The sequence below is a fragment of the Sphaeramia orbicularis genome, chromosome 3 (genome assembly GCF_902148855.1).
Source record: "Sphaeramia orbicularis chromosome 3, fSphaOr1.1, whole genome shotgun sequence".
NCBI lineage: Eukaryota > Metazoa > Chordata > Actinopteri > Kurtiformes > Apogonidae > Sphaeramia > Sphaeramia orbicularis.
The window spans coordinates 52,962,948-52,986,808 of NC_043959.1; the positions used below are offsets into that span (position 1 = coordinate 52,962,948).

The following is a 23,861-nucleotide window of genomic DNA, read 5'->3' on the forward strand; positions in this document are numbered from 1 at the left end:
TTGCTGAACCATCACTTATTTAATGGTGTGCCCAGATGTTCCTCGTCAGCTTTTAAAGTCAATAAATATTGTATAACTGCCTTGTATGCACCTGTGTATTATTTGCTGCCAGTCACTGATAAATACATAACATGAACTAAATCCGTCATAACAGCACTGTTGGCATATTGCTCTTTGTGCATGTAATCACAGTGTGTCATACTGCTAACGGTGTAAGGACCACTTCTGCAATTTTGTGATAAATTTAGTTGTTGATGAGAAATGCACAAATGCACTATTATTTAGTCTCTGTGATGCGTATTTGGGGGCACTAAACGGGGTTGGCAAAAGCCTTTAGGTCCTATAAAGGACTTACCTCTCTGAGCTGCATTCAGCCTTTGAATTGTGACAGCTGTAGGCCGCTCAATGCATCGGACCTAATCAGAGCATAAAAAGCAAAGGATTCTGTGAAAAAGCTTTTTACCATTGTGGTTTGGAGTACTGTGCATTGTGTATATAAGTTATGCAGTACTGTGGAGAAAAAACTAAATATGCCCAGAAGCCTTGTTTTTTGTACTCAACTACTTTAGTTTTGTTTATTGCATATGCAGCCTATTGATTCTCCATTAGTTTGCAAAGAAACAAATGAGGGGACTGACCAGCTATATTAAACAAAATGAAAACATCTTAATATTTACTAAATGAGCAAACATCAAGGGATGAATGGTAGGAAAATTAATTTTTGTGTTTCTACTAAAACCCTGAATGAGACCTTTGTGCTGCATGGCACTACTTCATGAACACACAGGTGGTATAAATTATTCTTCAAAGCCTTCAAGTATCTAATTCCTCACAGTTTTGTTTACTTTCTAACTGACTCCTTAGACAAATATTGCAGAGTACCTTCATTTGCAGAAAATGTGCTTTTACAATGCAATATATTTTACAGGTTAAATATTCCTCCACAGTTCAGCTGGAGATGGTCCCATGCATCCCATGTTCTTAGACAGATAATTATGTGTCCAGCTATCCATTTAATGCCACAGGAGTTGTAAGAAAGAGGTTCTGTCAATAAACGTTAGGGCTTTTGAACCTCTGATCATCACACCGTTAAGTGGAGCAGACAAATGAGAGAGTCTGGCTGATGCAACAGCTTGAAAACACTGGTGAAAGTAACCCGGTGTCTTTCAAACGTCAGTTTTCTATATAAATTAAGTTTCTCTGCATGCAATAGTAGGTGTAAAGGTTGAACATTTCATGAAATAGCCAGCCATGGCATTTATGGCACTGGTGCGCTCATTATCACTTTGCCACTTTTTCTAGGGTTCAGGTCAACCAATTTGCAAGACAGCATTTTTTTTAATAGATGGTATTTCTTTTAATAAATTGTCCGCTGTCTGGGTTGGATTAATCCAAGTTCCTATAGAAGTATCTATAGACCATTTTTGTTCTTTCTTTTTCCAACATCTGTGCCATCATGTTAAAATAACCGTCACCTCTTTTTACAGTGGGATGCAATCACAGAAATGGATGAGCAGAACCGGCCCATCCACACCTTCCAGGTTTGTCATGTGATGGAGCCAAACCAGAACAACTGGCTTCGGTCTGGATGGATCCAACGACAGGCGGCACAAAGGGTCTGGTCTATATCTCACTGATACACATACGTGTCTTGTCTTTACATTACTCTTGTATTCATTGTATTCTGTTTTCACATAGGTATATGTGGAGCTACGTTTCACACTGAGAGACTGCAACTCCATCCCTTGGGTGTCAGGCACCTGTAAAGAAACCTTCAACCTCTTCTACCTGCAGACAGATGAACCGCTCCCTGGAGGGACTCGGTTTCGACCTACAGACTATGCCAAAGTAGGTTAAGGTCCTTATGTTGTAAGACCTCTCCTGCATTAACACTCAGTACAAATAACATGTTTAACATTGGCATTAAGGTGGACACTATAGCAGCAGATGAGAGCTTCACACAGACAGACCTCGGAGACAGAGTTCTTCGCCTCAATACTGAAGTCAGAGAAGTCGGACCTGTGACACAAAAGGGTTTCTATCTGGCCTTCCAGGATGTGGGTGCATGTATTGCTCTTGTGTCTGTCAAGGTCAGTGAAATGGATTTTGTGTTTGAACAGTTTTTTGCTCTACAACCACAGTTTTTGTACTTTTAAAACTCTTACTTTTTAAACATTTTATTACTTAAGGTCTTCTACAAACGCTGCCCATCAACTTTGAGGAATTTAGCGGCATTTCCAGATACTGTGCCGCACATGGACTCGTCCTCACTAGTGGAAGTGAGGGGCGCATGTGTGGAGAACGCAGAGGAGAGGGACACACCCAAACTGTACTGTGGTGCTGATGGAGACTGGTTGGTACCGCTGGGTCGCTGCGTCTGCAGTATCGGCCATGAGGAAATGGACAGCCTCTGCCAAGGTTAGAAGTACTTCTGGAACTTCTTTTGTATGTATCTTAGCATTGTACGCTTGAACCACAAAGAATTTAAGCTCCAGATGCAAATACATTATTTAAATAAAATGTATGGGTGCTCTGAATGAGCTGGTGACACACAAGGAAACAAATACAGATTGAATGAGATAAAAGAGAGAAGAGAAGAAAAGACAAGAAAGGGCATTGCATCACATTAACAAATCTCATGGGCCTTCCCAGTCATCTGCAACAACTTGAGTTTACAGAACTGCAATCCCCTCCGCTCATTCGAAGATCCTGCGTTCTTGTCAGATCCTCTCCATCCACATCATTCTTCATCTCCTCCTGGCGCCACCTCCCTTCCTCATTCTTCCTTCTCTGCTGGCCTTTTCCAGTACAAGAACCTAACCACCCATAACTTAATGTGTAGCCTTTGTCACGGGTTATGCACTTGTTTTCAGTGATCTACCCCCACGTACACTTTTTGGCTGAGCTCCTGGACCAAATGAAATAATAAATCCAGACACCAGATACTCTTATGCGGATGTAATGTCACACCTTCTTTGCAACACAGCTAACACACTTAATAAAGCAACATATGTACTTTTGCTAGACTATAAAATGGTGTTTATGAAGATATACTGATACAGAACTGTCAGTATGTGATGCTTTATGAATTTGACTGTAAATTAGACTGTGAACTGTACTGAAAGTGTTTTACAAGTCTGTTTGGTTGGACATTTCTACAAAATCATTCAGTTCACTCCATTTTGTTGGCTTTCCTAATAACACTGATGAAACAAACCACATGTAATCCAGGAATCAATGCTCTCTTTTCGTTGCTTTCTGAAATGCTGTACAAAATGGTATATGAAAACGACAATGTGTATCACAAAATGACAGCAATTCAGCATCGTAAAACATAGTAGAATCTGCAACAGAAGCCTTACAAGTCCTTAAAATGTCAGACAACAGCACAGTTCAGGAAGTTCTAATAATGGAAAAAGGGTCTGTATTTGTTTGTTTTTCGCTCAGCTGCTTCCCTGGTCTTTATTTTTGTCATTCCATTGTCTCCTTCCATTCCCTCTAGTAACTCTCCTGTAGCTGCTGTTCTTAGTTGATGTGAAATCCTGCACAACATAAAGAGATAAGTGCATGTCACCCAACATTCTCTGACATTTTAAAATCATTACTTCTTCCTTCTCTGGGGACCTCTCTGGACTTTATCAATTATATTGTTGAAATGGGAACGTCATCTCTTTCATCAAACTATTTCCAGTTTCTGTTGTTCATACGTCTGATGGTGCCTTGATAAATTCGATGCTGCAGCAGATACATGCAAATATTCACCTGTATAACACGTGCTTTACATAAAAGCTCTCAAATTGCAGAACATTTATAAATACCACAATGCTTCCGTAAAAGGCTTTTTGGAATGTGTCCTCTAATTAGTTGTATCAGCATTACCTAAATGTGGCCCATTGTCAGCAAAACAGATAAAGAGAAAGTTTAAGCAACTGTTGAGTTGTTCCAGATAGTCTTTGGCCTGGTTTCTCAATTAGACTATGTAGACAGACTGGGGGCTAGCTGGCTAATTGCCTTCATTTGTTAGTTTCACAGCTAATTTAGCTTGCATCTAGTCTTTTCTAAAACTCCCCCAACCTTTCTTTTTCATTTACGAAGCTCCAACATATTCTGGTAATTAAGGCAGGTGCTAAATCGAGTCGCGCTGCATGATTGCAATTGGAGCTCACCCAGTGTTACTTACTACATTGTGTAGAATTACAGAAGTTTCAGCTCATTGGGGTGGAATTCATGTAGTACCCCTGTGGTGATGTGGTTACTCAAGTTATTACAGAGAGAAATCCAACAGTCATTAGTACAGCTGATATGTAGGACAGGCTGTAATGTCTCCTTTATTTGCTCCTTGGGTATAATTTTTCTTTTTATCTAGTTCGCTTTTATCTCTTTTTTTTATCTTTTCTATCTTTTTGCTCTCACTCTCTCAATCATCTCAAAGATGTAGTTAAATAACACAGAAGCCTGTCAGGAGAGATTACTGATGAGGGGGCAGCTTAGAAGCAGCGCTCTCATGTTGTCCCTCATACATGTCCTATATCTTTGCTCCCTCTTCAACTCTGTTGGCTCCCACTAGTTGGCTCTATTGCTTGTACTGTCAATGCTACTGTGTCAAGGGGATCTAGACAGTCACTTCACTGAATGGGTCAGTGATTCATGCAACACTGACCCACTTGACACTTCCTAAAATACATGCATTTTTGTGTTTACTTCTATTAGTGCAAACTTCAAATAACATCCAGCGACAGACAGATAACCCAGGCTTAGAGAGCTATAGGTTTGAAGATATTTCATGATGAATTGTATTACTAATGCTACAAGATTACTGTCATGTCCCCACAAATATAAAGGCACATTAGAGTACTCTTGTTATAACTTATCTTATTGTACCAGGGCTGAGAGGCCGGCATGAGCCACTCTGTGTGGATGTGAGGGAAACATGGATGTTCTCCCTCTGTCTGCATGGGCTCTCTATGGGTTCTCTGGCTTCCTCCCATCATCTAAAGCAAGGGTCTCAAACATGCGGCCCGGGGACCAAATGCGGCCCGCCAAAGGTTCCAGTGCGGCCCGTGGGATGAATTTGCAAAGGGCAAAAATTCCACATTCAAGGCTGTGGAACTCATTTTAGTTCAGGTTCCACATACAGACCAATATGATCTACAGTAAAATAATAACAGCATCATAGCCTACAGAAAATAATGACTCCATATTCTCAGTTTGATGTGAAAAAAAATAATATTACATCATGACTATAAATAATGACAACTTCAAATTTTTGTTTTTGTTTTAGTGCAAAAAATAACATTAAATTATGAAAATATTTACATTTACAAACTATCATTTAACGATAAAATGTGAATAATCTGAAATGTTTAAAGAAAATTAAGCACAATTTTAACAATTTTCTGCCTGTTATTAAGTGTTCGGTGTCTTTTTAGATCTGATCCGTAATGCACAACTATGATTAAGCTGAGGCATAATATTGTTAAAATTGCACTTATTTTTTTAAAAGAAGTTTTTGTTTTTTCAGGTTATTCACATCTTTTTTGTTTGGATAGTTTATAAGTAAGTATTTTCATAATTTAATGTTGTTGTTTTCTTTTTTTTTTGCACTAAAACAAAGGCAAAAATTTGGAGTAGTAATTATTTCTTATTTTACTGGTCCGGCCCACTGGAGATCAAATCGGGCTGAATGTGGCCCCTGACAGAAAATGAGTTTGAGACCCCTGATCTAAAGACATGCACCTAAATAGGTTAACTGGTCCCCCATAGGTGTGAATGTGAGAGTGAATGGTTGTCTGTATGTCAGTCCTGTGATGAACTGATGACACATCCAGGGTGTACCACAACTTTGACCATTGGTAGCCAGGATAGTAGCACCCTAGGATGGATGGATGGATGGATGGATGGATGGTACCCACTTGCCATACCATGACAGTAACAGAAGGAAACTGTAAAGTGTCTTTATGTTCATACTCATACTCTTCAAATCTCAAAGTGGATACAGACTGATATCATGCTACACTGAACACGAAGCAGCTTTTTAAAAAAGGTTATTTTATGGAAAGGTAATACACTGTTCCTTGTTCTGTTATATTTAATTGTGATTTAGCTTGTATTATTGTGATTGCATGTATCACACAGTTTTTGTGTTTGATTTTTTTTTTTTTTTATTGTTCTTTAAAAGCCCATCTATTGATAGGCATTGAAAATTAGACCATGCATTTTTTGGTCTGTAGTAATAATCTTTCTAATCTACATGTTTGTCCCTATACAAATGGACACAAAAATGAAGCTAATAAATTACACCACAGTTTGTACCAGACAGAAAAGTCACATACTGTATGTGACTATAGCTAAATTAAAGAGATAAATGTACACATGTTGTACACAAGTGAAAATATAGATAAATAGATATATATATATTTATTTTTTACTGTAGAAGTAGAAAAACTGATTCAGTATTTACAAGAACAAGCTGTGAAATGCACTCAAAATGTAAAAGTAAAAATTATTTACAGATTCTAATAGCTATTTCCAGCAAACTGAAGCTCACATCATCCATATCAGTACTATATCAGTATTATAGTTTATAGGATGTCACATTAAATGGAGAGTATATCGTTTTCATGGTCAAAAATCTCCTTCTCTTGTTTGTTTTTGTTTTATTACATCTTTTTCATCATTACACCTGTCATTTGTGACATGTACTGCGTGATCCTTAACCCACGTCTGACTCTGCTGCCAAGTTTCATGAAAATCTGTGCTGTGATATTTACATAATCCTGCTGACAGACAGGAAGACAAACAGCAGCGATCACGTGGCTTCCTCAGCAGAGATAACCAGGGGCACCAAAACAAATTAGAACAACACTTTAAAATGATTGTTACTATAATGTTCTGGAAATTCACCCTGATAAATAATATCATTACATATAACACACCCGCAGCTCAATCTGTTTCTTTGTTCTTACCTTTAATGTAGAGCAGTAAAAGAAAAAGAAAGAAAGAAAGAAAGAAAGAAAGAAAGAAAGAAAGAAAGAAAGAAAGAAAGAAAGAAAGAAAGAAAGAAAGAAAGAAAGAAAGAAAGAAAGAAAGAAAGGTTTATTCATCTTTCCCCTGCAAAAAATTGTATTGTGGTACATATGTCAAAGGTTTGCAAAAATATCTACAAAGTCTTCAACACAAAATGTCCCTGTTTGGTCGATATATTCAGTCAGATACTGATGCTTCAGTCTGCTTTCATTATCATTGACTGCAATTAAATACTCAGTAACCTATGAAGTCAGAATTGCAGTTATGTGTACCAGCTGTTTACTTGTAATTTACAGTCATATTAATAAGAGTAAAATACATAAAGGTAAATCAGGTGATATGCAGAGCTAGTGTAATGTGTTCAGGTGTATTCTGTTAGACTATCAGTCTTTTACAATCATCGACTTGCTCTGAATGTGAGCTGAACTAAGGATACACTGATATTTAAAATGACATTTTGGACAATAGTTGATGTTGGTACCAATATGGCTTTCATGTTTTTTAGTACAAATATAGGAAAAACCTGTAAAATAACATGGCAGAAAAATGTCTGATCCTTCCACTGGTCAAAAAATGCAGATATGAGCAGAAATTGGCGGATACTGATATCTGGCCAATATATCAGTGATACCCGAATCTGAACAACATCAATACTGTCATCCAGTTGGCTTACAATGATTATAAAAGGAGTGTAGTTTAGAGTTCAGAGTTAGTCCTTTTTTGTGGAAAACCCTCTCTGAGTGACTTACAGACCATTTAAAGCAAACATTTAAGAGGTAAGATAAGATTTATTTGTCACATGCATATTTAAACATAGAACAAAGCACAGGAAAGTGTATTGTTGTACCTGCAGCCAATTGTAAAATACAAATTCCACATGGAGTATACAAGGTATAAAGAGTGCATAAATATGTTTATGTTTATGTTTATGTTTACGCATTTGGCAGACGCTTTTTTCCAAAGCGACTTACAGGGGAAAACCAATTAAATCACTCAATCAATCAAATTTTATTTATATAGCGCCAGATCACAAAAAAGTTATCTCTTGACATTTTATATATAGAGTTGGTCAAAACCAGACTCTAAGTCAATTCTACAGAAACCCAACAGAATCCTCCAGGAGCAAACACTTGTGACTGGTGACAGTGGCGAGGAAAAACTTCCCTTTAACAGGCAGAAACCTCGAGCAGACCCAGACTCCTGGATATATAAATGTATGTCTGTCAAACAATTAAAATTTTCAATCAGATTAATCACAGGGTTGATGTGGATTAATTTTGATTAATGACGATTAAATATCATTAATTTTAATCTATATTAATCATTTTGCATGAGCAAACAGACTCAAGAAATAAGGGAATATATAATGCAGTTTATGTGTTTGTCACAAGCTGGGCGACACGTTAGCTGAGATGCTAGCAGAATCCCTGACAAATATACTGCGCATGAAGTGCTTAGGTGAAAAGAAAACTCCTTCCTGCAGAGTGTGTATAATACTTTATGTCGGTCAACTGTTCTGTCTTGTTTTTTTTGTCCTCATATTTCCATCCAGAGGGCCAACGTGCTGTTTAGTATCATCCATCTTTAAGGGTTGGTTCTGCTACCTGTCACTACCAGATCAACTGCCCATTTGTTCATGTGTAACGGTAACTTTACTTGGACAAACTGCCTGAAATGCATTGGCAGAGACACTCAGAGTCCTTCTGTGCTGCAGATGGGTTAATTTTGTTAAATTTTTTAATCAGATTAATCATGATGATGGATTAATCTGCTTTAACGCATTCATTTTGACAGCCCTACAATAAAATAAAAAGTAAACTTAAATGGGGGTAGCTCTAGTATATACAGTTTACTGTTTATTTGATGTGTGGTCAGTACAAGCTAACAGGAAGTATGCAATTAAAAGCAAACTGTGGCATCTATGTGAAAATACATCAGACGGTTCATGTTTTTTATCTGCTTTTTGTGTTGGGCAGATATTTCCCACAGTTACTCTGAACCGAACAAACAGAGATGCTGAATATCCAGAGATGAAACTGATATTGATCTTCTCTGAGGGTGAATAGAAAGAAATAAACAAGAATATTTCCCAAAATGGCTGTTCTTTTAAGACCCACTCTTCTCTGAAATGCCTCTGTACCCTGGGTTTTGAAAGCCAGAGATAGTACTGTTCTATGCTCTTATGTTGTGCTGTGTTATTGTCGGGTTCAGAAATGTCAGAATGCCTCTCTGTGGAACTCTCAAAAGGCAATTTGGACTCATTAACTATAGGTTACAAAAGCCACGATCAACAGTAACTACACATCAAGGATATGTAATGAATGATTTATAGCTTTAATTCGGTTTTAATCAATATTTTCCATAGGTCTTGCTGAGCTTCAGCTGTGATGAAGATGTGCACTTTACAAGTAGTTGCAGGAAGTTTAGGCATGAACTTGCGATGACTTCTGCTTTCTCCTCGTTTTCATTTTGGAACACTGCTTCAAAGGGTGCTGTGATCAAAGCTGTCTGAGAGGCAGCATGGGGAAAGAGCAAAAGAGGGAGAGAGAGTGAGCCGGGAGAGAGAAAGAGAGAGAGAGAGAGAGAGACAGAATAGGGAAAACCCCAGCGCTCCAGAATATAAGCACAGCTCTGCGCTAACACGTCCATCTTTCCCTCCCAGCTGCCTAAACAAAGGCATCAGCGCTTATCAAACACCGCTTTCCACCCCAATAGCATACTGCCAGACTGTTTTGACATCTCAATCGAGCGCTTTATTATTCCATTCCTTTCATTCAGTGTCAGCCACAAGAGGGTTACTCAGAGATATGCTGGTTATATCATGACCTAGATAAGGCAACATCATAGAGCTCATGCTATTTGTTCCACATCTCTTTCGTCACACAATCATATTCAAAGTGGATGCTGCGTTGAGGGGCGAGCTTATAGAGATGTCTTGTGGAATTGGTTTGAACAAAGATTTAGACGGCAAGAAGCTCACCGGTAGGTTAAGCGATTGCACCCGAGAGCTGCAACATTTCTCGATTTTACATGTGAAATGTGCAGTAAGCACCCACTGTACTATTCACAACATGGATACCGACAAAGCCCAGACTAATAGTAGTGAAGCAATTTATCAGAGATACACAATAACGTCAGTCAGTCTTCTTCCTCCATCCTTTTTCCCTTTTGAGCTATTAGTTCAAGAGCTCTTCAGCAGTTTATGACAATTCGCTGATGGCTGCTCTTCAAATACAGGCTGAAAAAGTGCAAATGTCTGATGTTGAATTAAGCTAAATGAAAAAAATACATGCTTATCAGACTCCATTGTATCTGAGTCACTGTATCCCTCTTGTGTCCATTAAAGATTGTATTTACTTCGGCCTCTAACGCTCAGCCAGACTTGAGCATCACTCATTCTCTGTGAACTTCCCATCTGCATATCAAAGCAGTGAGACCAGGGTAAACATAGTCTCTTGCTCCATCTGTTTCTGACAACATAAAGCCTAGAGAAAGTTCCAACTCTACACACCTAAACAGCTCAAAACCTCTTAGCTGGCATATTATTGAATTCTCACAAACATGCAAGTCATGTAGTGATGTAAGTGGCTCTAGGTCATTTCTTAAAACTCAGCTCTCCTGCACTTCAGACCAGAGGCCAAACCATCAAATGACTATGTGTAAGTATTGGTAATAGTGACGAAACCAGAGATTATTTTTCAACTGACTATGTTTGCATAGTTAAGGAAGGTTGTGCTGTTTTTTATTGAGCTTCATGATTCGGATTATCATTCACAGCTTTCATCAGCTTCAGGTCCAGGTGGCGCCGACAAATATCTTGTATTGAAACATCTCTAAAAGCATACAATTTTCTACCTGCCCAACAAAAAGTATCAGGCAGACAGTAAAAGCTGCATTGTAAACACACAGCAAAGCCACTGATGCAACACATATTTTCCCCAGAAGTTGTTGTAGAGTTACATATAGCTGAAAGAAGACTACATTTTAGACCTACAACCTCAAAAAGGAAATAGTTGGGAGTTGGGACAATATTGAAAGTACATTTTAACCCCTAAAGACCCAGTGGTACTTTTGTAACAGTCCCCTCCCCAAATTTTTCTCTATATTTAACTTTTCTTAAGTGATTTATCACCATTTATTGTAATACTATCCTCTTTAATTTGAGTTTTTTCAGTGTAAATCATGTGTTTTTCTATATTTAATTCAATTACCATGTAGATGTTCATTAAAGGTCAGAGTAAATTCAAAGGTTATTATATCAAAACAGAGAAAACTGAAGAAATAGTGACTTTTTCAGTAAAATATATCATTAACTGAATGTAAACAAAGTGTCTGTATTCACTGTCATTGATCAAATGCCATGGGTTTTACTGGTGAATCAATGTTGTAGAAGATGACAGTGTTTCCATGGTAACTATGGAGCCTCTGAACGTCCAGATGGGTCATATCTGATGAGCATGAAAAGACCATGAGATATTTACATGTATTGATAGGATTAGTGGATCAACAGGTATTAAACAATTTACATCAGTAGTTGTTTGGGTGTCTATTGGTTAAAATATAATCTAGTGTTATTATTTTTGTAGGTGGACACATGTTAAATGTTTTTGTGAGGTTAACTTATTTAAACTTATTTTCCATTCATAATGTTCAGGGCTCCAACATGCTCTTCAAAAGTTTAGGACAAATTTAATTATGAGCGAGTAATGACTTAAAATGCACTGTTGATAAAGTTGGAATAATTTTGTTTTCAGACACAATCCTCTGTTTATTCCTATTTATTCATATCGGTAATGACCTTCTACCAGGTGTAATGATTACACACTGAGTCCTAGTTAGACTTCTATCAAGAATAAATCACACCAACACAATCATTTCAAGAGAAAATAATTTTATGGACAACAGTGAAATTAATTAACAATAGGATTTGAAACATGTCAATGAGTGGTTGGGCAAAGAGGCATTGAACTGGATAAGCATAGTCTGTGTTATAATCATTATCTACTGACATTGCCCCCAGGATCTGATGTCAAGACTAGCTATTATTAGGTTACCACTGATACAGATAATGGTCAAATTCTATGAGTCTGTGAAATATATAGAAAAATATTCTGTACTGAACGCTGCCAGGCATGTCATCCATCTCATCATTTTCTTCTGAAGGATTTAAGTTTCTTTAAGATTCTTCTTTCACTGAATTGGTCTCATATTTATTTGCACTGACTTATCTGTGATTTACAAGACCCCCAAGTTCGCTGAAATAAGATGGTAATATGTGGTGCACAGACATTGCAGATTTACACTGGATTAAGACCAGAGACGAACTCACAGGTAATACTAGTCTTGTGCAAATAGAGCTACAGAAAAATAGCAAATGTAATTAAGTTGAATGTGTTCATACTGTCTACAGCGAGTCAAAGTCAAAGTGTATTTTGATACTGCCACATTCTTTTTTCAATTTTCATTTTGTATCCTTCTGTATTTGGGCTTGTATATTAGTCTAGTAGACAGATGCACCAAACAAATAAACAAATAAACAAACAAACAAATAAAGAAATAAAATCAGTTGATGCAGGTATAACTATTGAAACAAATCTTTTAGTCATTCATATTTGGTCATGTTGTGTTGTAGTTTTTAATAGTACAATTACTGCTAAAGAGAAAGCTCAGTTGCCACATTAATATGATCAAAAACACCACTAACTTATGAAGCATTTGTGCTGCATATTTCTCATGTGCATCCTTCTTCGCTTGAAATGGAAATATGTTTGTGCCTTTCATGAATATGAATACCTTGCAGTTACACAACTGATCGTGAACAAATTGGATATCAATATGTATCTGTGTGCATGTGTGAATTTGAGATGTTTTCAAACTTTTCGATGGAAATAGTGCTATGAGAATTGTAATTGCTTTTTGGTGGTGATCTTCCCAGCTCATAGCAGAGAGAGCAGGGAGAATTTGGAAATTTAAATGAATCTGTGTGTTTGTTGCCTTTGGCAGGAGCTCAGCATCGAAAGAAACTAATATCCAAGTGAATGAGGTGCCTGAAAATTGGAAGCTGGATGACAAATCACTCTCCTCATTAGGAGCTAACCGCAACATGATTTTGGGGAGGATTTCTGTCTGTCTGTGTGTCAATCTTTTATCTCATTCCTTTTAGATATCCTATATACACAGTTATGTTTGTGTGTTCATGCAGATTAGTTCAGTTTTGTGTTATGTTCCTCCTTGTTTCTTCTCATTTTTTTATTTCAAGTCAGAACTTTGGCAGGATTCATGAGTGGAGTCAGAGGATGGGGAAGCCCGGTAGTGTGATGGTGAGAACTATAGCAAGAAGGTCCAGGGTTCATGTGCATGTGTGTGTGTGTGTGTGTGTGTGTGTGGGGGGGGGGGGCTACCTGTGTAGAGCTTGAACGTTCTTCCCATGTCTGTGTGAATTCTCCCAACCATCCAAAGACATGCACCTTATTGTGTTAATTGGCCAATCTAACCCCCCACCCCCCAAAATTATGTGATTTGGGAGATTATTGAATGAATGAGTCTACAAGACACCAAACATTTTTAGACTTTATGTTTGAATGTAACTAAATATTACGGTCTTGTATGGCCAAACCAACATAACTCCACACTTAATAAGGACCGTGTTAGCGCTGGAGATCGGTCTGACTGTTGTAAATAGGGGTAAAAGTGCTCTGAGTTGTTTGGATAGCTCTTTAAAATTAATCACACTCAATTTAGGTGGTGCTGGGCTTCAGAAAACAGTGTTTTGTGTTGTGAGGTTAAAACCAGTGTATGAAATCCCTACAAAGGAAAACTCCAAATAAAAATGTGTGTCTTTATCCAAACTCGCCATATTTGCAACTTGGAGGTTGTGGTTCTTTCAAGTTGCAAGGGGGACTTTTAAAACGGTGACACCCAGATAGCGGAAGGAAAGAGAATAACAATCCAGCCTCTTATTCTAGAAGTAATCGAGTGCATCCTGCAGCCAGACTAGATTGATATAATTCCAGTGTTTGATATTTTTAGCTTTGCAGGATACAAATCTCAACAGAACTGAAGCAATTAAAGGGCTTTCAATCATCAGAACAATTCATTTGCAAACATTTCCCTGAGTTAGTTGATGTTTCGTTGTTTCGATGTGACAAGCAGGGATATTAGATATTTAACATTAACAAATGTCAGTCTTTGCCTCTTATACAAACCTGTTTAACTCTTAAAATAGATTTAAAAGGCCGCTTTATAATAATAATAATAATAATAATAATAATAATAATAATAATAATAACAATAATAATAATGATAATAATAATCATAATCATAATAATCATAATCATAATCATATCTCTCATATCTATAGTTCTAAATGGAAAAATCATGATATTGTGTTTATACCATGGTCATTCAAAAGCCAGGTTGCATGTCCGTTTTAGACATAATCACTGGGTGCACAAATGTGAGAAGAATTGGCAGTTCAGTAAAGAAACAGGCTGCACTTGAAATAGTCAAGATGATTTTGTTTAAGGGTCCGATCAAGTGGTAACACACATTTGGTGTTCAACGGTCTCTGTCATGTAAGCAGAGTAACTTATATGCATGTATTATACATACTTGAGTAGATATTTATAACCACTTTAACATTATGTCATAACAGAATATGTCGAGATAAGAGTTTTAGGTGAAAAATGTCAAATTACTACTCGGTAACATGTGGACTTGAAATGGACGTCAGTTTTTTTAAGCTTTATGCAAACATTCAAAACATGTGGTTCTCGACAGAAATTGATATCAAGTAGGACAAAACCTTTTAGATATTATGTTCAACTAGAAAAGCACTTGGAGAGTGCAGACCTCCGCCAAGGCAGATCAGCCCCCCCATCACCACCAAAATTAAATTATTTGTTCCTTGTGCCAGATTCAATATTTCTTGAAAATGTCATCAAAATCTCTCCACCCCCCAAGCCCTCCCCCAATCACCACCAAAATTTTAGCATTTATTCCTTGTGCCAGTATCAACATTTCCAAAAAATGCCATCCAAATCCATCCATAACTTTTTGAGTTATCTTGCTAACAGACAGATGAACTAACAAACCCCTCCCCCAATCACCACCAAAATTTAATTATTTGTTCCTTGTGCCAGTATCAACATTTCCTGAAAATTTCACGAAAATCCGTCCCTAACTTTCTGAGTTATCTTGCTAACAGACAGACAGACAAACAGACAAACCCTGATGAAAACATAACCTCAGCTGTTTCACTTGTCGGAGGTAGCTATGCTGAAAATAAATTTTGGAGTAAAATATTGAAAAGTCTTTGTTTTATTGACATGAGAATGTGGTCACATGTGGACAGGTTGCCATAGTAACACGTGGACGACTCTTTACCCTTGTATGCATCACCCACAAGCCAGGTATAATCACAATGCTCGATTTAATGTATTTAATATTAACACAGTGTTGTTTACAACTTGTGCTGGTCCATACTGAAATAGGTAAACTACAAATAGTAGTAGTAGTAGTAGTAGCTTATTTCGAGCACATAGAATCATCAGATAACAAAGAATCATACAACATGGTCAAAAACAAATAAGTAAATACAATTTTTTTTGCGCTCGAAAAGGAGTGAAAAGGAGAAGTATAACTTATTGACTCCCACCCCCTTTTTACAAACTAATAATCAAACCAGATCCGCCTCCTTTGCTTTGTTAACACACATTTTCCTCTGTATATTTTTAACAATAACACAAAACATCCATTAAAACCATTCATATACACTTTTTTTTAGTCACCTCATACACAATCAGATTTGCAATAATCAACCGTTTTCACTAGAAGCACTCGGAGAGCGCAGACCTCCGCCAAGGCTGATCAGTGGCCCCCCCCGTGGGCCCCCCCACCCCCGATCACCACCAAAATTTAATCATTTCTTCCTTATCCCATTTCCAACAAACCCTGAAAATTTCATCAAAATCTGTCCATAACTTTTTGAGTTATGTTGCACACTAACGGACAGACAAACAGACAGACAGACAGACAGACAGACAGACAGACAAACAAACCCTGGCAAAAATATAACCTCCTTGGCGGAGGTAAATATCAACTATAATATACATATCCACCCCAAATATCTACTCCAAATACAATGATCAATAAATATGATAGTATCTTCCTATCATGATAACCAATTAACTATAATATCTTATTTTATGCGTACTTCTAATGATCTATATTTTGTTATTATAGTGGATTTATACATCCTTTTAAATGCACAGATTGAAGAAGACATTTTTAAGTTTTGCTCCAGATTATTCCACAGATGTACCCCTCTAACAGAAATACACTGGTTGACAAATAAAGAGTAATTTCTCAGTAACAGTTCACAGATAGTCTTTTTAAATGTGACCAGTGTATGAATTTTAATTTCTCAGTTATAGACAGTCTTTTGCATGTGTTTTGGTTAATTTACTGCAGCCTAGCAGAAGGCTCAGAACTTCTCCTGTACTGTGTAAGTGGTATTTTAAAAAGGATACCAGTTCCATAAAATAGAGATCTTTAGTTAAAAAATGAGCCCACTTGATAAATGATGTGTGCAAATTTACTTTTTCAGGATGATGTTCACTTTCGCTTGATCTGACCCTTAAATGAATTACCAGACATGTTTAAAGACTATTGCAACAGACTGTACCTTTGCTGGTCTCTGTTCAATGAAGTATTAGCAAAGCTGACTCCACAGTTGACTGAACAACCAAGCCGATGTTCATACAACTATAAATGCTCTATAAATCAAGCATGAGGTAGACTGAACTAACAGCAACATAGCCTTTGGAAGAAAGTATTATTCTGCCACTACCCAAGATCTCTGAACTCACATACAAGGTAATAATAGACAAAATGCATCTGTTTATGGTCTGTGATGTGATGACACAGAATATATCATCACCTTACGAAGATATTTTAGACACTAATCATGAATAAAAGTGCTTCGAATCAGCAGAAATCATGGTGCCATTTCTTGATAGAGGCAATAACGCATCAGATTAGAAAGGGCTTGAGTAATGTTCTGTGTAAGGAGGAGAAGAAATCAAGGTGGTACTTGATAACTGTTTGCCTCAGTTATCTGTGGAAAAATATTGAAATGCTAAAATTAGCATTAGCATTAGACCAGAAAATCCTTCTGGCTCTGTCTATCTATCTTGCATATTTATTAGCTAATTTCGAAATTATTACCACACCCACACACATATTCTCACACAAAATGACTGCAATAAAATTATCCCCAGATTCCCAGAATACTAAATAATTGTACCGGTGCTTTATTTTTCTCTGCTGAGAAAGGTTTGGGGAGAAGCAGGCAATCAGCAGTGGTTTTTCCATCTCCTGATAAGGGAAAAAGTGAAGGACAGGAAAGCAGGAGTTAAAAATGGGAAAAGGAAAAATATTGCAAGGTAGATGAAAAAATCAAGTAAAGGTGAAAATAGTGGCAGAAGGAAACAGTTGGTGAAAAATTAGGGAGATAAGGAAAGGAGAGTTTTGATGCGAATACAAGAAACAGGTAGAGGTAGGTAAAAACGAGAGAGAACTGGAAGAAGTAATGAGGTAGGAAAGTGAACCGGAGCAAGGATGGAAAACAGAGGGTCAGGAGAGCAGCCCATATTAATGGATAGAGGTTTTTAAACTGAAAGCCACTTGTAATTGCATTTTCATAATGCATTATTTGTATGAAAATGGCTATAGAGTCTGTATCTACAGGTAAGTCTGAAGGAAGGTGAACTCTGCTGAACTTGCGAGCACTTAAATAAATAACAGTAATAAAATAAAATATATTATAATAGCTTTTAATTTAGAAAACTTTAAATGACATTTCGCTGACTCTTAAGTTATAGTTGCTTATTTCAACAATATATGGAAATGCAATCAGGCCTTTATTCTAGTGTCTGTATCCTCTTACCATAATCCTTAAGGTGTGATAAATATATAGATATTTATACGCAGCATGCTGTGATGTTAGGAGTAATTTAAAAAATATTTGTAATAATTAGAGGGATTAGAGATTATTTCTTTACTGGTCTATGGATTAACTACACTGTCAAAGTTTCATACACCTTCATCTAACCCTTTATACAACTAACCGCTCCGTATCACCATCTATATACTGTCTGTTTTTCATCTGCCTTTGTTAGATGTTAGTTGCCTGTAAATGGCTTCTCTTGCCCTTGGTCGGAGCTTCCTAACCTTCATTCAGCAGTGATATGATGTTATAAGTGAAACAGTAGATGAAGCAGACAGTACTTGTGGTTTGGGTGTTTTTATATCGCAGCTGATGGAGCAAGTTTCTAAAAAGAACGTTTAAGTAGGGTAATTAATGATGTGTAAGTCAGTAGCTAAGGTTTCGTTATTATTTGTCAGTCAGATGTGAACACTGTCCTTCATGTCATCATACACAGCAGAAGCTGGTGCATTTCTCTCAATTACAAGAAACATGTTTTAACCCTTGCATGCACACTGGTCACTACAGTGGACAGCTGTTCAAAAGTGTTCTCTTGTATATTCATGGATTTTGTTGTTTTAGTTCCATATCAGCCAAGACAGTGGACGCTTATGCATCATCCCATACACTGCAATTCATACCATTACTGTAACTTTGCTGGTCTAGATAAACCTGATCTGCAGTAAGATGTTTGAGAGTAAAAAAAACTGCTAATTGTTATTAGACTGTAATTAACAGGTTTTTTTTTTTTTTGCATATTATCTCCATGCAGGTATGTTAAAATGTGACAAAACATCAGATTAGCAGCATTAAAAATGTTTTTATTTCATAGTTTTCACACAGTTTATCAGTAAATACATGTTTCTTTGGTTCTAAAACTAAATGCATGGTGTCCAGCTGAGAGGACATTTTTGTAACTCCATAAAAATAGGCTAACAAAAATCAATAGAATTATTATTTTTATGCCTAAAGAGGGATAAAAACACTCAGGGAAAAAAAATCATGATTAAGGTTCTCATAATTCATGCATGAAAGGGTTAAGTGACAGACAGTTCAGTTTAGCAGACTTTAACTTATTTATTAGTGACCTTGACCTTTGATTTTTGGTCAAAATCTTCCAAGAAGACATTTGTGCCAAATATGAATAAATTCTCTGAAAGTGTTACTGACAAACATGAAGTCTTTTTTCTTTCTTTTTTTCTTTCTTTCTTTTTTTCTTTCTTTCTTTTTTTTATTTTATTTCGAACATGCAAGAAAAATAAGACAAAACAAAGCAAATCAAGACATAAACAAAATAACATTCAAATGGACAGAATCTATCCTCAAGCACATACAAGTCTGAATATCGCATGGTTGAAAAGGAGTAGGAAGAAGTATAAACTTATTTAATCCTACCCCTCAGTGCTTTTACACCTTTATCATTAACTTAATACAACAATCAGCCTATACTATTTCCCTAATTTTAGCGTCAAACCACAACAATCCACAATGCAGTAACTGAATTATCCACAACAGTATGTTCATGTCAGCACAGTCATACAAACAGACTTAACAAATCAAACATTCTCTTCAATAATTACAGCAGATTTATCAGTACGACATCATTCATAAACAAACAAGCCTCACTGTCATTATTAAATACTGTACCTCTCAAGAATCAATTCTTTATATCTTTTTTTAAACTGAATTATGTTTGATATTTGTTTTATCTCCACACACAATTTGTTCCACAGTTTTACTCCACAAATGGTGATACAGAAACTTTTTAATGTAGTGCGTACTTTATGAATCTTTAAATTTAATTTTCCCCGTAAATCATAGCCTCCCTCTTTTTCACAAAACATTTCTTGAATATTGCCCAGTAGTAAATTATTCTTTCCTTTATAAGTCACCATGACCTTTGACCTTTAGGCACCAAAATATTGCCACTTCATCCTCGTTTCCAGGTGAATGCTTGTGACTTTTTATCAAACTGTTCCTTAGATATTATGTTAAATATAATGTAGACTGACACACCTTCTTCATCATCATGGATGTAAAAATTAATACATGAACAAAAAATGATAAACAAATGATGCCAGGCACAACAAACCCCGCCCCTTGCACGTATTGTAGCTTATTTTGGCATCGATCCAGCTGATGTCATCATGTCCATACGTATGCTGATGTCAACATATTAATTGCCTGTATATATGTGCCAAGTTTGAAATAAATTGAAACAAAATTGATGTTTTTATAGACATTTGAAATTTTATCCATCATAAGTAAATGGGAGAATAAAGATTTTAAAAATTCATAAAAAAATTGAACTTTGACCTACTTTTCCCAAAAGGTAACCACATCTATTCTCAGTTACTAGCAATCTATAAACCCAATTTGGTATGAATTCAACCAATAGTTTTGCTGCTACAGACATTTGAAATTTTACCCTTTACACTGGGTTACAAAAAAATGTTTTTTGCAAGTTGTCTAGGTTTTTCAACTGAATTAGGACCATTTTGCACCGCTAAATCCAAAAATGACATCTGTTTTTCTCAATCAGGTCAGGTTTTTTTGCTAATTTGATTTTGAAAAATTTGATCTTCTCACAATCTGCGCCCAAACTTTATCTTGGTCACCAAGTTTAATACCAAAATAAGACTGGTAAGCACACTTTATGAAACTTGTGACTTGATTCCTGTTAGGTACAATGGTGTATTCACCGCACATGTAGCAGAATACGTCAGGCTTATTTTTGCAAGATCTTCTAGTCGAAGCCATTTCATTCACCTGCAATATTAAAAAAAACACTAATCATAAATTGGCAAAAGTAAAATCTTCAGAACTCGTTTATTGCAAGAAATATGAAAGAATTTTGTATCATATGATGTGAAAATGCCCATAAATGTAAGCAAAAATGTTAAAAAGCCAATATGTAGCATAGTTCAGAAAGTTGACCTGATTGAGCAAAATTAATGTGATTTTTGGATTCAGCACACCAAAATTATCCTAAATCAGCTCAAAAAACTTAAACAATAAATTTGTTGTTGACCAGTGTTATAAGTAAATGGAAAAAAAAAAAAAAAAGATTTTAAAAATTCATTAAAAAATATTTACTTTGACCTACTTTTCCCAAATAAATGAGTAACAACTGATTACACTTCTGGGACCCAATACTGCTGTTAATGTACTTTCCATCAGACTCAAGGAAAGACTTGAAAGTGCGTCTATCGCTGATGTAGACTACTACTATAATACCAGGATAGTCTTTGTCATAAGTTATTTATTGTTTGTTTATTTCCAATGGAAACAGGTTCATGAGATGCCGTTTCTTATTCATAAAAGAGGATTTACAGGTGTGTGCCATATTACACTGGGCAATGGATATAACAATAAGCATGTGGCTTAGAGAGCTAATAAAGAGGAGACAGTGATCCATAGTACCTCGGGAAATAAGGTCAGACCACAGGTGAGGAGAGAAGCAGCTGGAGTTTTGGATTAAAATGTATGTGTTCTGATGGAAATGCAGTTTCATGGAGTATGTTAACCTTGCGTAACTGGCCTCTTCCTCCACCTCTTTCTTTCTCCAGCTTGTAAGCCGGGTTTCTTCAAGGCGTACGCTGGGAACACTAAATGCACCAAGTGTCCTCCACATAGCTCCAGCCATGACCAGGCCGCCACCATCTGTCACTGTGACAAAAGCTTCTACAGAGCGATCAAAGACCCCTCCACCATGGCTTGCACAAGTTAGTACAAAGCTGAAAAATGTGAACATCCTTTGTCAGCTGAGACACTTTTAAATTCTGTGTGTGTAGTTAAGTTAGTTTGCAGTGGTGTTTTTTTTTTTTTTTTTCCACCTCTTTCCATCTGTTGTTGTGGTAACTTTTCTCTTTCATTTTTACCAGTAAGTTTGAACTTAATGTAAATATAATCAGGCCTCCACAGGTGTCAAAACAGCATCTGTTACATCTGTTGTATATGCACATGAAAAATTCTCACAATTCAGTGGGAAGTGTCTAATATTAACGAGTGGCACGCAGAAATAGAACATGGAGAGCACTTGAAGGTTCATCGCCTACATACACTCAAATCAGACACTTCAGTCTTGTGCATGTAACACTTACATCCAGGGAATTAAATACAAGATGTGGGAATTAAATATGTGACTGCAAGTTACTTCACCTACCCACCCATATTGAACACACATACACATTGTACTATTCACTTGTTTTTGATGAAATGTGTATTCTTAAAGGCCAAATGGATCTCATCACCAACTATTCATACAGGCGTGGATAAAATTATTAGACCATCAAAAGTCATCAAAAACAATGGTTATGCAATCAAGTATTAACTCCTGTGTGTATCATGCGACTAAAACAGACAGAAAAGAAAACATGGAATGCCTAAAAGCACTGTTTTTGTCAGTACAATGCCAAAGATATTGATGTAAGAACTGAAGTGATTTCGGTTATTATCAAGAAAACATGGAAAATGTCTAGATATCAGCTCTGAAATTAAACTTTTTTGTGCTGTTTTTGTTGTTATCATTGTATTTGTCCAAACAAATGTACCTTTAGTTGTACCAGGCATTAAAATGAACAAAAAATGGAAGAAAAACAAGGGTGGTTTAATCATTTTTTCCGCGACTTTATATCTACTTAAGTCTTTTGCATCTCATTTTGCATTTTTTGGTAAATTTAAAAAGCCATCAGTACTTTCAGATTCTGTTTTTTTGTTCACCCAAAACAAAAAATGATATTATACTTCAACAGTAAATGCATTGATATTGATTGAATTTGTCTTCTTCTCAACACCTACACTATCTCTGTGTTTTCAGGGCCTCCGTCAGCTCCCCGGAACCTGGTCTCTCTGATCAATGACACAGCTCTCTTCTTGCAGTGGATGCCTCCTCGGGACACAGGAGGCAGGAAGGACATCACTTACAACATCCTCTGCCAACGCTGTGATACTACCGACAGTGAAGGTGTGGTGACGCAGTGTGAGCCATGTGAACCTGACCTGCGCTTTATCCCACGGCCACTTGGTCTGACTGGGACATCTGTGGCAATCCTGGATTTTGCAATGCACGCAAACTACACCTTTCATGTGGAGGCTGTGAATGGCGTCTCTGGGCTGGGGGTAGCTGCACGCTCTCTGGCAAACGTTACGGTCAATACACACCAAGCCGGTGAGTTTTTGTTTTACTTGTATGTATCAAATTGTGACAAAAATGTCTCTATAACGGCAAACATATCATATTTGATTCATGAGTTTTGAAGCCCTCTACATGATCAGTGCGATATTTTGTTTCTTGAAAGACCTGATGTATACAATTAGATACATACAATACATGGATAATCCACCAGGGGGGAGGAATTTGTTCACCAGAGGCCTTTCCAGTGACGCTACAAGATTGTCAGGAGGCAGAACTTTGCCAATTTTGATAAGAATTACCAATTTGTTAGACAGGTTTGTGTTATGTCATGTTTTTGTTTGTTCAAAAATATTAATATTTGAGCATTGAGACCCGATGTATCAAATATGAAGCAAAATTGAAACTCATACATGGAAATTGATATTTGAAAAAAATTGTTTTATGTTGTTCAGAAGGAACAATAAAGGCTCCAGTTTCAAAGAACTGGAATTTTCTGTCAATGATTTAATGGTTCAGGCTTTACAGGGTTAACAATAAACTGTGCTTCACATACATATTCAAAATTGACTTAATCTTATTTTTATTATTTACATTTTTCTTCGATGTCTGCCAGTTCCTCACATTTCTAGATAAGAAAGAACAGAGTTTCTAAATATAATATCATTTTGTATAGTTGAAGTCTTAATGGGCCATGCTGAGAGCAATTCAGCG

General features: G+C 36.6%; 1 protein-coding gene across 2 annotated transcripts in view; it reads left to right on the forward strand.

Annotated features, from left to right (window-relative positions):
- LOC115410930 (ephrin type-A receptor 6-like) overlaps nucleotides 1-23,861 on the forward strand; it is a 62,516-nt gene that overhangs the window by 19,518 nt on the left and 19,137 nt on the right. For both annotated transcript variants that reach the window (XM_030122769.1, XM_030122777.1), the window contains exons 3-8: nucleotides 1,488-1,616; nucleotides 1,699-1,848; nucleotides 1,929-2,090; nucleotides 2,190-2,418; nucleotides 21,583-21,738; nucleotides 22,833-23,183. In XM_030122769.1, the coding sequence (XP_029978629.1) occupies nucleotides 1,488-1,616; nucleotides 1,699-1,848; nucleotides 1,929-2,090; nucleotides 2,190-2,418; nucleotides 21,583-21,738; nucleotides 22,833-23,183 (1,177 nt within the window). The remainder of the gene's footprint in view (nucleotides 1-1,487; nucleotides 1,617-1,698; nucleotides 1,849-1,928; nucleotides 2,091-2,189; nucleotides 2,419-21,582; nucleotides 21,739-22,832; nucleotides 23,184-23,861) is intronic.